The 17869-nt window shown below is 41.9% G+C and overlaps 1 protein-coding gene across 1 annotated transcript; it reads right to left on the reverse strand.

Annotated features, from left to right (window-relative positions):
* Positions 1-1013: 1013 nt before the first annotated feature.
* snrnp70 (small nuclear ribonucleoprotein 70 (U1)) lies at positions 1014-15941 on the reverse strand. The gene is made up of 10 exons (XM_042504244.1): positions 15756-15941; positions 15232-15385; positions 15065-15127; positions 12414-12468; positions 12249-12313; positions 12079-12141; positions 10801-10882; positions 5345-5446; positions 2446-2545; positions 1014-2356 (listed from the first exon to the last, which is right to left on the reverse strand). Exons 2-10 carry the CDS (start codon positions 15376-15378, stop codon positions 1618-1620), a joined length of 1416 nt encoding a protein of 471 aa, XP_042360178.1. The 5' UTR covers positions 15379-15385; positions 15756-15941; the 3' UTR covers positions 1014-1617.
* Between the last annotated feature and the right edge of the window lie 1928 nt (positions 15942-17869).

Here is a 17869-nt window from a genome sequence, read left to right on the forward strand (position 1 = left end):
AACAGAATTAAAGAGGAACTTCACCCATATTTAAAATTCATACATTATTCCCATGGTGTAATACAGTCAAAAATGATTTAAAAAAAAAAAACAACTCTCACCTACATCTACATTAGTGCTAAAACTTGAATTTCTAATATCATAAGACAGTGATATTCAACTTAGGGGCCGTGGGCAAAATCTGGCCCTGATCATTATATATTGATCCACACTGGATTTTCTTTCCACTTTTAAGGTGTCAGAGAACATAAAAAAGCATAAAAATAGAGCTGGTGGAGGATCCCCTACATCTCCTGACACAGGACCCGGCTAAGCTCCTGTCCTAAAATCTGAGTAACATCAGAAAATCCTATAAACATGCTAAAATCCTAAAAACAAGCAAAAAATACTAGAAATGTGCTAAAATCCTACAAACATGCAAAAATCTCAGAAACATGCGTGGGGCTGTTGCGACCGGCACCTGGCCTTCTGTCATTATGCCAAACTGGCCCCAAAGCAAAGCAAGCTGAGTATCCCTGTCATAGGTGTAATGTCTGGGGCTGCTTATATACAATTGGCCAGCCATGTACCTAATTTTACTCAGGGCATCCAGGGGGATGTTCTGACTATATGGAAAAATTTATGTTTGACTAAGATCACTACAATAAAATAAAACTCATTTATGTATTAAAAAATAAAACCATCACTTTATGAGTCAACAAAATCAGCCTCTGTTGTCTCTGGAGCAGCTCCAGACTTTATACTTGTTGACATCACAAGTTTAAGTTTGACAGAGTAGCTCATGTTCATAAATATTGGTTGTCCTTCTCTAGACCATGGAAATAACATACTGGAATTCTTCACTGAGGTGGTGTCCCCTTTAACTGACATAAATAAATGTAAAAAAAAAAGTCAACCTAATGACAGAGTACCCATGTCCCACTCTATCCTCTGATAATGCATGGTGAAGAATGGAATGGCTGTAGTGACATCACATAATATCCAGTGAAGGGCATCCAAATATGGAGGAGCTCTAGCTTTAAGTCACATCTTTATTCAAATGAACTTGCCAATCTAACATACCAACTGCAGACAATTAAAAAAATATTCCAGAATGAATAGAACTGAACAGCCCTCAATAGTCACACAATACTACGTTTTCTTCGACTTACATACATAAAGGAGAAATTTGTCACTTGGTTCCAAATGAGCATACAATCTCACTTCTTTATGCATCTGGAAGTAAAATACAACACAATCTACTCATCTGAAAAAGAATGAAGCTTGTGCTTTTACAGTTCATTCCAAGCCAAGTAAAAGGAAAAAAAAACATACCTAGCTCGTCTCACTAAAAAAAAAAAAAAATCAGATAAAATTTAGTGGAACGGATTAGTTGGGCAATGCAGGAAAGATGCAACTTTAGTGAGATCAAATCAGTTAAATGCATCAACTGTGCGTGCAACAGTATGGAGCGGAATATTTCAACAGATTGTTGCCAGACAGGAGGGAAGCGAAGTGGATGTCTGGAGCCCCGACATCAGTCAGGCTTCCTGTGCCACGGCATTAGGTGAAGGGCCAAATTTAACGGTAGTATGAAACAACTTATTTGAGTGGGAGTCTGCTGGGAGGGGGGCTGTCTCAGTACTCATCTCCTGGTGCCTCCATCTTGTAGCCGTTCTCACCGGAGACATAGCCGTCGGCCGATGGCACTGACTGCTGGTCCATCATCATCCCGTCCTGACTGTACTCCTCCATGTTTGGCGGCGCTCCACCCTCATCCTCATTACCCATGTCATCTTGGGAGCCCATGTCGTCTCGCAAGGAGCTGTGGCGCTCTTCTCTGCGGTCCCCCCTGTCTCTGTCCCCCCGCTCCCTCTTGTGCTCCCTGTCTCTGTCCCGGTCTCCCCTGCGTCTGTCTCTGTCCCTGTGACTTCGCCTGCGGTCCCTGTCCCTTTCTCTGTCCCTGTCTCTACGCTCCTCCATGCCCTCACCCACCTCTCCTTCATGTTCCTCCAGCATCCGCTCCCCACCCTCAGGAGCTCCCTCTCCCTGGCCGACCTCCTCCCCATCCAGCCCCTTTCCTCTCTCCCTGTCTCTCTTGCGATCCCGGCTCCTGCTCCTCCTCTTCCGTTCTCGACTCCTCTCCCTACTCCTGCTGTCTCCTCCTGCTGCTCCCCCACGGTCCCTCTCTCGATCTCGACGCCGGCTACTGCCGGTACCGTCCTCCCCTCCTCCAACTGCTCTCTCTCTCTCCCTGTCTCGCTCCCGGGAACGGGTGCGTCGACGCCGTTCGCGAGATCTGGACCTACGGCGGTCTCTGTCCTTGTCCCGGTCGCGGTCCCGGCTGCGCTCCCTCCGCTCTCCACGGTCCCGATCACTGTGAGCAATCAGAACAAGGTAAAGGAGGTTACACCCAGCAGTGCTTAGTTACATACCAAACTACAGATCAGCCCTGAAAGGACTCACCCCCCCAGGGGGCGATCATCATAACGTGATGCATCATCTCGGCCAGAGTGCTTGATGTTGACATCAGCTCCACCTCTCCTTGTGCCACCCAATCCACCACCTGGTCATTAAAAACAAAACATGAGATAAAGTCAAGCATGTGTTTAGTTTGAACTATCACAGCTGATGCTGATGTCAGGCTGCGTTCAGAAAGAGCACTGGCACAGAAAATCTTAATAAGATCATAAATATGATAAATCTTATTTATTGTAGAACTGCGTGCATTGTATTGCTTCACTCAGGGCCTCTTTGCCCCGCTGATGCTCTCTTTGTTTGGAGAACAGTAGAACAGCGTATGTCCACATGCACAAACACTTGGTTGTAACATGTTCAGCAACAGAGTAGTTGTGAGTGTAAAGTTGTTGTGTAAAGACAGTTAATTAGCCCGGTGTCTGATGTCAGCTGCTGCTGCTGAGTTGGCTCGAGCTTAACAGGCAGACGATGAACTGACTGCGAGGAGAGCGGCTCAGAAACAGCCCCTCGGTGCTGCAGCTTAACAATGAAAAGTTAACGGCAGCAAAATAAATTTGCCAACTCTCCTTTTGTTTACTTCAAACTGATGCTTTAGTTGGCTTATTTCAAGCCTGGTTGTTCAATAAATCAATTTAAAACTGCACTTGCTTTCTCTTGTTGGCTAATTTGCATTCTCACATTGTATTTTTTTGTGAGTTCTCGAATACAGTTTCAAAGACAAATAGTTTAATGGGAATACTTCAGTATGGAAGTTACCCCCGCCAGACTTCTACTTGTACTTCTTATAATATAACACCAAATTCATTCGCAAATCAATGATGTGCATTCTTGGGAACCTCTGTGCGGCACTGTCCTTAAAAGTCATTTCTGTGCACTTGTTTTGTTTTGCTTTAATTTGAGCACTCCTCTTCATCATTCACTTAGGGCAAGGCTTCACTCATCCACACACACACTCCAAGTAGCTGAGTACAGGAGAGGAGAGACAGACAAAGTGAACTTTACTTGACTAACAACTTGCTACATTACATGAAATAAAAGCAAGTTCCCCAAAAACCCAACGATGAACAGACATCGACCACCCCAAATGTCTCAAAATCAAGTTAAAGCTGTTTTTTTTTCTTTTCATTAGCAGCTCTTGACAGGCACAGGGACAGGCTTTGATTCACCATGGCTGCCAGAGAGCAAATACTCCTCCTGGCTCTATAAGACCCATATGGGTAACATCAGGTCAAGTAAATAAAAATGTGTAAACATTTTTCTTGTTAAGCCATGTATTATTGGAGTGAATTTAATCTATAATAATAAGTAAAGTCAATTTTATTTATAGAGCTCATTATCACAAAACACGGTTTGCCTCAGGGGGCTTTACAGTGTACGACACCCCTCTCCCCTCTCCCGAAAAAGAACCCCTGTGACGGGGGGGAAAAAATGGAAGAAATATCAGAAAGAGTGGGAGAGGATGATGAAGGATCCCGCTTTCAGGACAGACAGATGTGCAATAGATGTCATAAATAACATTTGAATTACAATAATGACAAAAAGGAAAGAGTAAGAGAGAGGGGAGGAGAGAAGGAGAGAGAGGGAGAGAGGGGGAGAGATGCACAGCAATAATGGAAACAAACGCATGTCGTATTCCAATAATCCTAAGTGTAAAATTACTAAACGCACTCTTTGATAGCATGTGATGTCGTGCAAATTTTGTGGGTGTTGATAAGAGTCCCATGCGTATATTGATAGTGGAGGCGTGACTCACAATAATGGCAGTAGAAGGTCGCATCAAACACAATCATGGCATCGGCGCAACCAGGACCCACAACACAGGTGCAGCGATGAGAATATATAATACTAGGGCTGGGTATCGTCGAGACCCTCACAATTCCATTAAATTTCAATTATGTGGGTCACAATTAGATTGGACTTCGATTTGATTCAACATCGATTCAGTTGCATCAATATCGATTTAGTTATATGTGTTGTCAGAAATACCCAGATAATTCATTTGAATACCTTCTGATATGTGTTAAATAAAGCGTGCAATATCTGTACTGATTTAGAACAAACTGACACCAAAACTTATTTTACCACATTATTATTTATCAAACAAAATTAAAACTAAAATAAATTTAAAGTACAGAAAAGTGCACAATTTTGCCTGAGCCAAACTTACCAAGTAAACATTTATGCAGGATTTTATCAACCTGCATCTGTGTGTGATCCACAGCTTTAGCGTTAGCAAAAGGTTGCAAAACATCTGCATGGTGTCGGCTCAAATGGTCACATAAGTTCGTTGTATTGTTGCAGTGTTTTAACACTGACTCACGAGGCTCACACACCACTTAACTACTATCGACTTCGTGTATCCAAACGCCAGTTTTTAATGTTGTCGGCGCTGATTTTTTTACACCTGGTTATCTCAAGCCACTGTTGCCTTTTTAATGAAATAAACAACAGAAGCTGTTTGGGGGTCAAGTGGGGCCTCTGAACAACGTCAATCTGGCGGCACTCACACTGCCCCCACAGGAGCATGGCGTCATTACAATGGAAATAATCAATTTCAGGATTTTATGAATCGATATCGAATTGGCAAAAAACATATTGCAATGCATTGATGAATTGATTTTTTTACCCAGCCCTATATAATACCCTGATGGCCAATCCACCACGCCAAAAAAGTCAACCTCGGGGAACCGTGAATCTCATCAGATACGACAAAGCAGGAAGCACAGACACATGGTTCAAGCTCTGTTCATAACTGTGTGAGTACACAGCTCTGGTTGTTTCACCTGTTCTCTTGTTTTGGCTGAGTTCAGTTTATTGTTTTGGTTGAGGGTCTGTCAGTCTTTGTGCTGAAATGAAAGCTTGCTTAGCACGGAGCTTTGAAGCTTACCTAGCCTGCGAGGATGCCATCCTTTAACAGTGCGTCCTCGTTCCACGTCCACCAGCACCCTTCTACCGTCAATCTTCTTCCCATCTGCATGCTTGTAGGCGGCTGGAGAAGACGAATGGGGAGAGGGAAGACAGAGGTGAGCTAGGGGTACAGCTGCATCAATGTGGCCAAGGAAACAAACAGTGCATTATTATACTGACCAGGAGCAGGTGAGGCCGAGATGGCTGCTCTCTGGGTAAAAGCCGAAGGATTATGGGAGCAGACTTCCTTCCACCCGATGAGCGATTGATACAGTATGTTACACTTTTAACTGCATCACTTAAATACCCAGCTTTCATTTTTGGTCTACATTAAATAGCAGTATACTGGAGCAATTTCAAGTCGCCCAGATTGTCTTACGAATAATCATGAGGATTTAACTTCCGCCTATATAAAGTTACTGAACTGAACAGGCCAGTTATCCATCATATCAGTCCCTCCAGGATGTTGCCATTGCAGTGATTACATGAATTCAGACAATCCATGTGAAGTTTGCGCAACTTTGCAATTTTTTTCCCCAATCGCTGCAACTTCTGACGATTTAAAACTGGTAAATCCCATTTGATTTGACGAGTTGCGTGCAGCAGTTTTAATCCCCGTCTTGCCTCACTTTGCCACTCTGTTTATCATGAGACTACTGCTGCAGGAGTGTGAGCAGAGTCACACACACAGTGACAGGTTTAACACAGTAGTTTCCGTCTCTGTGTGAGATTTAGATTATCTGAAGGGCCAAAAGAGCAGGAAGAGAGTTGAACACAAAGACAGTCCTTCAGCACTGCTTCAATAGATCAAAAACAGCTGATTGCTGTTGATCAGCTGTTGTTGATGCTTGAGTCCAAGTGGACATTCTGTGCCAAATTTCCCTCAAGGCCTTCTTGGCATATCAGGTTCAAGAGAAAAGGACGGACCACAACCTGAAAATGTACTGCCTGAGACCACGGCTACTGCGGGTATGGGAGCATAAAAACACATAAAACTTTGCAACATGCATCACCATCGAAATCAGTATTTCAGGCTACAAAAATCGCAAAAAACGGCTTACGAAATCATGGAGGGACTGTCATACTTTAATAAATGCTGAGTCTCTCACACAGGTTTGACTGTGAATAACTAAAATACCCCAACCACTGATCACCATATTAAATCACCTAGTTATTGAACATGTATAATTTTTATTAGCTATATATAACCCAATATGCTAGGACAGCTGACATTGTAGTTATCTACAATGAAAAGGCCTGCTGTTATCAGCACTGCATGTAGAAAATTAACCTGTGAGAATTGATTTTCTGACAGCTGAAATGTAACATCTATGAAAATCACAAAGTTCTGTCATGGCAGTGAAGCATGCTCTTTAATGTTTCCATTCTAGGTTCTGAATAACTGAAATCTTTAAAATGTGTACAAAGTGCAGACACTGGATTTTGACCGTTAATGTTTTAAAATTGTGACTGTGTCCACAACAGTATTATACTTGTCAGGCAGATCCAATTTATCTTGCATTATAACAGTACAGGATTTTCAAAGAAATAATGGTATGGCAGTAGAATATTCTGTTGGAGCTGCTTCAACCTGCTGAAACCATCACAAGCTGTGTACTTTTGGAAACAGCCAAAAGTAAGGAGCTTTCATCAACCAGGGGTGTCCAGCACATGGCATATTTCCACCTTCATGTACATTCAGACTTTTTCCCACACCTCATCCCACCACACAACAGTCTTTTGATCCTTCTTGTATAATGGGAGTGGACTTGGCGACATCCAGGTGGCTCATCCTGGCTGCTACACTGGTCTGATGTAGTGATGATCCCTGAGGGCAAAACTCTTACATCCAAGAGGAGGGCCTTACCAAAACCCATCAGTTTCAGCATACACTCTGAGGGCCTTACCAAATCCTCAAATACACATTCTGGGGGCCTTACCAAACTCCCTCACTCATGGGCCTTATGTCAGCGTCTGCACCAGTCTTTGGGCCTTACCAAAGTCCCCCAGCACCAGAATACACGTACCTTCACAACAACTCTATCAGGGGCCTTACCACAACCCCTCCATTCCCTGTGTTCACTTAGGATGACAACATCCCGTCCAAATGATAGGGCCTTACCAAACCCCCACCAGTCCAACCAAAACTGACAAACTGGGGAAAAATGAAGGAAGAAACAAAAACAAAAAGGGGACCTCCTTCCTTATATAAGTTGTCTAATCACAACTCCAACCAACTAATAATTTTTTTTAAACTAATAATTTGATAAATTCATGTTCAATTCAATTCACTGACACGCTGACATCTTTGATCTAAAGAAGCTTGAAATATCAGTTGTCCACTTTCTAAACTTATGAACTTGCATGTCATACACTGAAACTGTAGGAACGTTCTTTAAAAATCATGACCTTACTATTGTTATTAATATTAATTATTCTGTAAGGCTACAATAACTAACATCTACCTTTAATTATGTAGTGAATATATAATGTATGAATAACCCATTTAGCAGCATTAAAGAAAATTCCCCTCATCTGCCATTTTTATTAAAGCCAGCTCAGACCTGTTAAGTTTGGACCTCTCACCTGAGATTTTAACATTTTTCATTAAATGTGATTGTGAACTGTGAAACGAGAATTAGGCTCTACAAGGTGCCAGCTTAACAAAGTTTTACTCAGAATAACATTTCCCATTATAAGAACCAACCCACCCCGTCCAACCAATAAACATATGCATTAATCAATGACCTAAACCGACCCTCAACCCAGAGCTGAAATCTGGTAATGACCTGAGATTTTTGGTAATGACCATTGCAAGTAGCAACTTACTTTTTGCCTTTTCTAGTCAATACCGCAATATAAAATGTGTATTTTACAAACATAGGACGATAGCAAGTGCTTACATATCTTTTAGGTAGATGAATCTTAAGTATGATCTCGAGTGCTCAGCTAATATCCTGCTTGGATTGTTCCTGAATGCACAGCTGACAGGTAACGTGGTTTCTTCATATAATGTTTGAAAAAGTGCACATTTAAAGGATTCATTGTGGGCGGAAAGGCACTTGCTTGCTGTTAGTACATTGTGTTAGGGCTACATTTTTGCAGAAGGAAATACTTTTTTCTAGGCATTATGACCACAGAGATTTGAATATTTCTTTCAACAGAATTTCCTGATTAACAGCAAAATAATAGAAAGCATGAGCGCAGCAGCACTGATGATAAAGCTTTTTGCTATGTGAGAGACACAGAGAAAGAAAGGGCAAGAGAAGGTGGAAGGTGGACTTTTGCACATTTCTGAAAGTTATTAATAACTTCCGTAAAATACCGTGCACAGCAACAGGCTGCCTATCTACATAGACTACAGGCTGCATACAGTTAGAGAATACTAGGGCTATATTTACACCAAATCCAGCATTGGAGAGTAAGTGTCCATCCCCTTTATTCTCTGAATGTGCATAGTGCATCTAGGCTGTGGCAGTGGGGCCACCGGGGGCATTAAAAGTGGCTTGGAGTGACAATTTGAAACAGATTCAGTTCAATGAGAAACGTAACCTGATGTCACGCTGCAGTGGCCAATCACTTAACAAGCAAACAGACCAGAAAGATGCCCTCCATCCACGGGAACAATGCAGACAGGAATGAAAACCAACAGGAACTCTAAAGATTTTTTAAGCAGACATATTCAGAATCAGTTGCTGAGATGGGGAGACTGGCTTCCTCTTCACCCTCCACTCCACTACTAAAAGGACATTTGGGTGACACCCCCACGCTGCTGTACAACCGCTGTGGCTAATTGTCGCAATGCCAGATCCGGTGTGAATGTAGCCCAATAAACCAGCCCATTTGTTTCTTAATTTACAGACAAATGAAACTTGTCATCATTTTTCGTTATAAGTCGTATTGAAAATAATTATGCAATATATATAATATATATATATATATATATATATATATATTATTTTTTTTTTTTTTTTTTTTTTTTCCTGCTGATCTATATTTACACATGACTAAAATGCAACCAGACAGACTGAAAATGGCATCACAAGGACTCTTAAAAGCTGCCACAAAAGGTGTCAAGACTGACGGCTGAGGGACAACGCAACTGGATTTCTCTCGCTTGCTCAATGACCTTGTGCCCCTCCATACAGCTAAGTGACTGATATTGCCATACATGAGCCCTTAGAAACCTGAGGTGGCTTTGACATAAAGGGCAGAATCATCGGGAAATATTCAATAGGCTAGTAGTCAGGGGTGCGTTCAATGGTCAAAGCCTAAGATCCAAGAAATATTAATTGCACTGAAAGCTCTTCAGGGCTTGCAAATAAACATGCTTTACCCATTGAACGTAGCTCCTCTTCCCTATGTAGGAGATGGAGGGTGGAAAGAAATCTTACCCATCATACAAACCCATTATACCAACCATACACTGAGCTGTGGTAGTAGGGTGTAGATGTATCATAACCATCATCATCTGCCAGCCAGCTCTGGCCAATAGCCATCACAGATTGGCGGCTGCAGTGGCAATGAGAACAACACACAGTTAATATACTGTTTAGCCCCACATCCCCCCTCAGTTCACCCCCTACTGTCACTACATATTGGCTGTGATTCAGCAACTCTGGTCTTGAAGAGCCGATCACACTAATATCCCAGAATGGTGTCACTGTGTTAGATGGCACCATTCCCTTGTCAAATGAGACAGTACTCCATTATTCACTGTGGCATCACCACCAGCTTAAAATCTCTCACTAGTGTGGTGAATTGAACTAATCTCAGCATGACCAGGGTTGAAGACCACCAATAAACACAAACAAGCTCAATAACTAAGTCATACAAAAGATGGGGTTCCATGGTCCTCGACACATTTCTAGCAAAAAAACAAAAAACCCATTGAATGCGTGGTGACCTTGTGCTTACCATTACAGTCCGACCAGGAGAGCTGCTCTTCCACAGAGCTACATGCCTAACAGTTCAAAGACAACGTGCCCTTTGACAGGCAGAATGTTCAGGATCACAGGTCAAACACACACTTCTACTTCTTGTCCCTCACACTTTGTCCCCAGACGCCCCACTGAATGAAATGGTTCCCCTCCTCAACCGGACTATTCCTCTATGTCAACTGATGACACGCAGCAAACACAGACACACATCACACAAACACCACATTCAGATTTCAACATGCTGTAGAACAGACATATTTTAGGAATACTCTAATTCTTTTGATGGAATTACATCACTTTTCACATTAGGTAATAATTGCTCCCCTAAAGTGTTAGAGAATGTTCCTGCCCCAGTATCGCTACAAAAATATCCAATCAGAATAAAGGAGAGGGTTTCAACTGAAGATCCACCCTGCATGTCACAGAGATCAATCTTCATGAATATGTGATCATTTATAGAATAATTTAAGGCTTAGTGTTCTGTATTAGTACTCACAGTGCATGTCCCGTTCATGTTCATACTCAATGAAGGCATAGCCCCGAGGCTTCCCTGTCCTCTTGTTGTAGACTATGTAAATCTGGAACAAGCATGCAAGGAGACATTGAGGCATTCAACACATAAACACACAGACCTGCCATACCATAATACATTAACAGGCCACATCAGCTGTGTGTATACATAAATCAGTGTCATGCAATCCACAGCCAAAAAAACGCTGTGGAATCAAACCATCTGACACATTCAACAAAAAAATAAATATAAGCTTCTTAAATGTGCCATTAACTACTGGTCAGTTATTCTACACTGTACATGCATTTCACTTTTTCCAATGACTAAGCATATTTCTCTCTTTTTTTAAAAAAAATGTTTACAGTGTGGCAATCCATGACCATTTGCTTCATTGTTTGGAGTGTAATTTGCTGACTTTTGTGTATGACACACGCAGAACTAGGAACTTTTGAGAGCATCGTAAGGGGCGAGGAATGGCTGATTCATTAAGTTGAAATGAGGAGTTATCTGTACAATATTTGAAAAAAATGGGGGCTTTCTTCTTCTGATAAAAAGCTTTGTTATAAAGGCTAGTTTGTGATGAAAAGAATAAAATCAAGCCAATATGTTTCAGCCAACACAGGGCCTTCTTCAGGCTATCTGCACAATATCGTCTTATTTTACTGACCATTGCTAATAACAGGCTGGGCTACTTGCTGTTAGCTATATTGAATGTAATTTCCAGTAAATGTCCATATATGTCTGTGTATTTTCCTGTTTAAAAAGTAATATTACAAACATAGGAAGATAGCAAAAAGGCTACCCTCCCATCTTCTATGTGGTTACATTTCCAGTCTGATATCGAACGGACAGCTAGTAGCTGTGAGTTTTGTTTACATGACATATTAAGGGATATTTAAAGGATTAAGTGTGGCGTGAGAGCCTCTCTGTTTCTTGATGCAACACGAAAGTCTGATGCTTGTTGGCTGTTGGAATATGCCATCATTATGTTCCACACGGGAGCAGATAAGTCAAGTGGAACACCTGGTAAAAAATCTGTAAACTGGTCCAGTCTGGTGTTTGGCTTCACATCAAACCAGTTTGAGAATGTTTACACCAGCCCATCCTTAGCAGGCAGGCAGGGATACAGTACCTGTACTATGATCTTAACCACTAGGACTTTAGAAGATGGAACCAAAGAGAAAGTAATTAAAGGGTAGTTTGTACACTAACTGTAAGCCTGTGAACTGGTCTAGACAAATAAGAAACCGCAGCTTAACTTACCCGTTTGATGGGGCCATAGACCTCAAACTCACGGCGAAGCTTAGACTCTGTAGTATCATAGTTCTGCAACAAAGACAGAACACCATTAGTCATCAGAAAATACTATTTGTTTTATATTCAGATAAAAAAAAAAAACACTTGAAACAAATTAATGTGATTTTTTTTCATACCACTCGTGCAACAAACAATGTCTTGAAGGCATCCCCTTGAGCATTGGGGTCATTATGGGGGTCCCCTGACAAAATGTGAACATAAAAGCAAGATCAGTTGAAGTCAGGAAACCATAAACGGTAAAAAGAGTTTTTGATGTGCAGTGTGTCACTGTGAAAACTTACAAAGCTTGAGTTCTGTCTCCACCACTGCTTGCCTCCTCTCGATCTTCTCTCGCCTCTGCAAAAGCAAAGCATTAGCAGGAAATGGTCAGTCTTCACCTAGCACTCAGTGAGGATGGTCTGTAAATGCTAGTGCTGGCTGAGAAACACTGTCCCAGTCTGTGTGCAGCTACATGTCCTGCTGGTAAACTGCAGCCCCTTTTACTAATAGCAAAATAGAGAGTATGCACGGAGGTCATTATTTCACAAAAGCTCACTTGGGACTATTAGGTATACCTCTCTAGAACCTGACATCAGACATGCACCCATTCACGTCAAGTTGTAAAGGCTAAAAATGGTAAATGTTAGCATTTGTGCAGCGCTTTTCTAGTCTTTTTGACCACTCAAAGCGCTTTCATACTACACTGTCACGGTCACCCATTCACACATACATTCACTACATCCACAGATTAGTGGCCGAGGCTACCGTACAAGGTGCCACATGCTACTCAGTAACCATTCATATGCATACACACATGCTCCAATGACACAGCATCATAAGCAATTTGGGGTTTAGTATCTTGCCCAAGGATACTTCAACATGTTGACTGGAGGAGCCAGGGATAGAACTGCTGACCTTGTGATCAGAGGGAGACCCGCTCTACCTCTGAGCCACAGCCGCTCCAAGGGAGTCACTCATCTCACAGGTCTGTTAGAACTATTGTCCCCTGACGGAGCACCCACAGAAGGGTTAGGGCTCCACAACAACTTTTCCACTTGTACAAGTAGCGCTGGTGCTGCCAACTTTCTTAGTTGGTCAGAAGAGAAAGTAAATTAACTGAAAAATGTGCGACTTTATGTAGTTGCCTGTCTGTGGTCCTTGAGTCCCTTCTGGACTTTGCAGGCTGATTTTGTGTTTGTTACAATCTGAAATACCCAATTTCCCTGCAGCTTTTCTAAAAAAAATCAAAAAAATTGCAATGGAGGACAAGCTACTTTTTGGTGTTTTCTGCAATGAAATTAAAGGGGCAAGGGAAAAATTGCAGAAGTAGTTGTGATGCAGTTTCAGATTCGGACTATTCAGTGTTTCCTCTACACTCATTTAGGAGTGGCGGCCGCCACTCCTAAATCCTACCCGCTGCTCCTTCAAATGTCGTTTTTTTTTGGTTGTTTTTTTTTTTTTTTTTAATTGCAAATACACCACCGCCGCATCACAGCACAGTCCTGCACTGCGTTGGGTGTCGCGAGTGCTGAGGCAGATAACTATCTTGCTCCGTATCTACTCTTTGGGGTAGATACCACCGCCCCCTCCCACCCCCCAACAGAACTAATTGGTGCCGACGTTAATTAGCTACTCGCATCCAGGCATCAGGTCGGAGAGTCAGAGGAGTGTCGGCTTGAAAATAGCGTGCAACTTACCGGAGAAAAGGTAGACTTATTAGCTTAAGAAAACTTATAATAGATTTTATTAGTTAAATAAACATTCGTAAAATATTGATGGCCAGCTAAGGTTACGTAGCTTAAGTTAATTGGGCCCGGTGCCAACTCAACTCAGTGTCGCTAACGTGAGTAAACTAATTGATAGCATTAAGCGATATACACGCTATGATGTAACTGCTGACTGCATTTTCAGATGAGCTTGTTCAAATATTTTTCAAAGAAGAGAAAGACACCTGATGAGGATGGCGCTAGTCAGGTATCATTAGCCTTTTTACTGACTCAAATTATGATGGTTAGGTAAAAAATTATGTTCACACTTGTAATCAAATGTGACGTGAGTGTAAATTATCTGACGTTAATGTTTTATGTAATCATATAAGACAAGTAACAGACAGGGAGGAGCAGTGCAACAAAGTGAAGGAGAGCAGAGTACAGGAGGGGGAGTGCTGAGTGAAGGAGCAGGAGAGCAAAGTGATGGTGCAGGAGAGAGAGATGAGAGGAGAGGAGAAAAACATAAAGGGAAACACAGGCTATCAGGCTGGGACCCTAAATGGGTTGAAAAAAAAATAAATAAATAAATAATTGTTTCTATTTGTAGGTGAAGACTGACTTGAGAAACAGGCTGCAGGGGGATCACCTTGCAGCATGTATGCTGCTGAGCATCAACGGGCCACCTCTTGGGGAATTTCCGTACAACAGAGCCTTAGAGCTGTTCTACAAAAAACCAAGAAAAATCCATTTTTCTGAGCCTGGGTGCAAACTTTGCCACTGATTACAGCCCCATCAAGAAATTATTATTTATTGTTTTTATCATTTTATTGTTGAATTTTTGTTATTATTTTTTATTTTTATATTCAGCCTTTAAAAAGCGTCATTTGTTTATGCCGCCACGGCTCCCCAGAGAGCCTGCCCCCGCTGCTGAAAAAAATCCTAGAGGAAACACTGCTATTATTATAGCATTCAGTGTTTCCCACAGAATTAAAATCATCCAAGCATTTGCCGACCATGATCAACCCAACAGTCTATGCTTTCACCGTCAGTGAAACTGCAATGAACTCGACTGTGTTACAACACACAGAATACAACAGTCTGTGATTTGTTTTATATATAATGTGACTTGTGCTGTGTTCTGTTTTTGACCTACAGCCTGCCAATGACTTGCAACATTCCAAGCCAGAGCTAGCATCTTCACAAATGGGGTTAAAGTCATGTCAAGGCCCTTGATTTCACCTCACCTTCCTCTCCAGCCGCTCCTCCCGGGTCTCTGCTCTGGTTGGTGGAGGGGCATCTCTAGGATCCTGATCACATTAGGAAAGATTAAGAAATGTGGGAAATGTGGTGCTGAGGCAGGAAGTGTGTGTAAATTAGTGCAAACGGGTGATAAAGAGGATGAAATAATCACCTCGAAGTGCCTGATGAAGGGTGCGATGCCGCTGTAGGGCTGGTTGTGATGTTTCTCGTGAGGCAGCTTCTCCAACTGGGGCAGGAACGGTATGGGGTCCCGCGGTGCAAACAGAGCCAGCAGATTCGGAGGTAAAAACTGCGTCATCTTTCCCCTAAATTACCAACAACGAGTACATTCATTACAATAACACATATCTGCCGCGTTGCAAAAATACACCAGCACCGTTAAACAGCAGGCCAACACCGAGAACGGAAGCTGGGACAGTTAGCATGATGGACCGACTGTTGTCTTCAATAAGACCACTTCTCTACTATCGTGTGTCCCTTTTTTGCGTTTCTTTACGTGGCCAAACAATATTGTTTCACGTATATACAAACAGTGTGAACATTATAGACAGAATGCGATAATAGTTGTCACTGCATCTATCATCTCTACTGTGAAGCGCTGAGACTTTAGTGGAGCGCTTTGCATTAGCTATCATGCTAACAATGCTAACAGGGAGCCTGGAGCAGCTCTCTCACCTTGTCTCCTCCGAAGTCTTACAGTCACACCATGAACCAGAGGAGGGAGCGTTCGATATATGCGGGCCTCCCGGACCGACTCACTCTTTCCAAAGTGGAGAAATAATAACTTATAGCGTCCGCTCGAGCCGTCCAGGCCGTGTGGCGACTGAGTAGCTGAATGCGTGCGACTTGCTTGTGTTCAGAAGAAATAAAATGGCGGGCTGCCGGAAATCTACTACACCTGACGTAAAGCGGCCCAGCATGTATACATCCATCACTTCCTCTAATACACGGATATATCCATCCGTGTATCCATTAGATATCTATCTATCTAATGTAAGAGCCAGAGGGGTGGACATAACACACAGAAATGTCCCACAAATTGTGAGAATTAAAAATTAGAATTAAAAAAAAATGTGTGTGTGTGTGTGTGTGTGGGTGGGGGGGTAAGAAACCTCAGGAAGAGCGACTGAGGATAATAATAATAATAATGGTAAAAGAAAACACGTCCAGAAAATGATTTTTGTAATTATTCTAATAACATATTTAAAATTATATCACAGAAAAAAAAACGTAATCATATATTTTTTTTTTAAAAAAAGTCAATTAATTTTCTTTCATTTTCAAAAAGGTGTTATGGGCAGGTAAAATCACTTCTTTTTTGTTATTTTCCTAATATTTATGCCAACTACATTTTATTTAACAGGAAAGTTCAAGTTTTAAGGAACATTCAAATGTCAAGTCACAGCACCAGCACAGATATCAAAATGACCAGGCACAGCCAGGGTTGTGGCCAGGATCCAGGAAAGCTAGGAAACAAGGGAGCAGGAATGCTACGGGATTAGCATAGTGCAGTACAATGGACCCAAGGTGGTGAGCAGTAAAAAGGATAAGCACTCAATGAGGATCCTAGAGTCACTGATCAGCAATTACGACTTAAATATTAATGTCAGAGAGCAGTAATAGAAAAGAAAGAAAGAGAGAGGAAGCAGAGCCAGAGTGGCAGGTCTGAACGGACTCAAAATCACCCATCGTCTCCATCTGCAATAGAGCAGCACAGTTCACAGCTATATTTTTTATTTTGTTTGTTTACCACCATGTAGTTTTTGTAGACTAACTAAATGACCATCAGTATTTGTGTTTAACAACTGGTGCTCAGTGTAAAGTTAGTTCCTCATGAGTGAAGTGGATGTGGGGGACTCAGCCTTGTTTTACGGAGAATGAACAGCAGTAATGAGATGATTCAACAGATGAAGGCAAATGAATTGATTTGTGGCACAATTTCAGAATAGCATTCCTTTTATCTTTGGACTTAGAAGGAGAGGTATCAAGTATTTTCAAGCCAAAAGGCTCAAGTCTAAGTGTCGTCACATGTCACCGGTGTCCAAAAAGACCTGTAACTCCATTGTTGTAACTCTTTTTGGATTTGGATTTGGATTTTGTCAAGTCAGCTCTAAAGTCCTCAAATTTGTGACTCAAGTCCAAGTCATGTGACTCAAGTCAACACCTGTGCACAACACTCACCCCTTGCAGGAAGGAACAGAGCACACTGCTCCTCCTGAGCAGATTCAGATTCTTCAGTGTGTCTGTCAGGCTGCTGCACATCTTTTACTGGTCTGTAACAGCCAGTGCACCGGCCTCCTCCCGGCATGTTTATGTGTCTACATTACGTGAAAAATTGAAAATGGCTATTCTGTTCACTAAACTAGGGTTCGTACTGAGTTTGGCAAAAGAGCCTTCATATCTGCAGCTCCATACATGTGGAATCTTCTGCAGGAAGACTTAAAGCTGCTCTCATTGAGGCCTTGAGGCTGCTCTGTTGCAGGGGTTTGTATGTCATCTTCTACATGCCACTGTCAGTAACTTGGGTGTTCTTTTAATTTGTCATGTTTTTATGGGTTAAAAACAGTATACATTAACATACCTTTTAGTCCTTCCTTGGGATAAGTTGATTTTGTGTTCTTTTGGTGTTTTTTATTGTTTGTTTTTATATTTTGATTCTGTAGTTTTGTGCTATGCTGTCTGTCTGTAACTTGAAAACAAGAGTTTTAATCTTAAGTGCTTTTTCTGGTTGAATAAAGGTTAAAAAAATGAATTAAAACAAACTGGTTCTATTGTAGTGTACTGGGGTG

Source organism: Plectropomus leopardus, chromosome 17, assembly GCF_008729295.1.
Source record: "Plectropomus leopardus isolate mb chromosome 17, YSFRI_Pleo_2.0, whole genome shotgun sequence".
Classification (NCBI taxonomy): Eukaryota; Metazoa; Chordata; class Actinopteri; order Perciformes; family Serranidae; genus Plectropomus; species Plectropomus leopardus.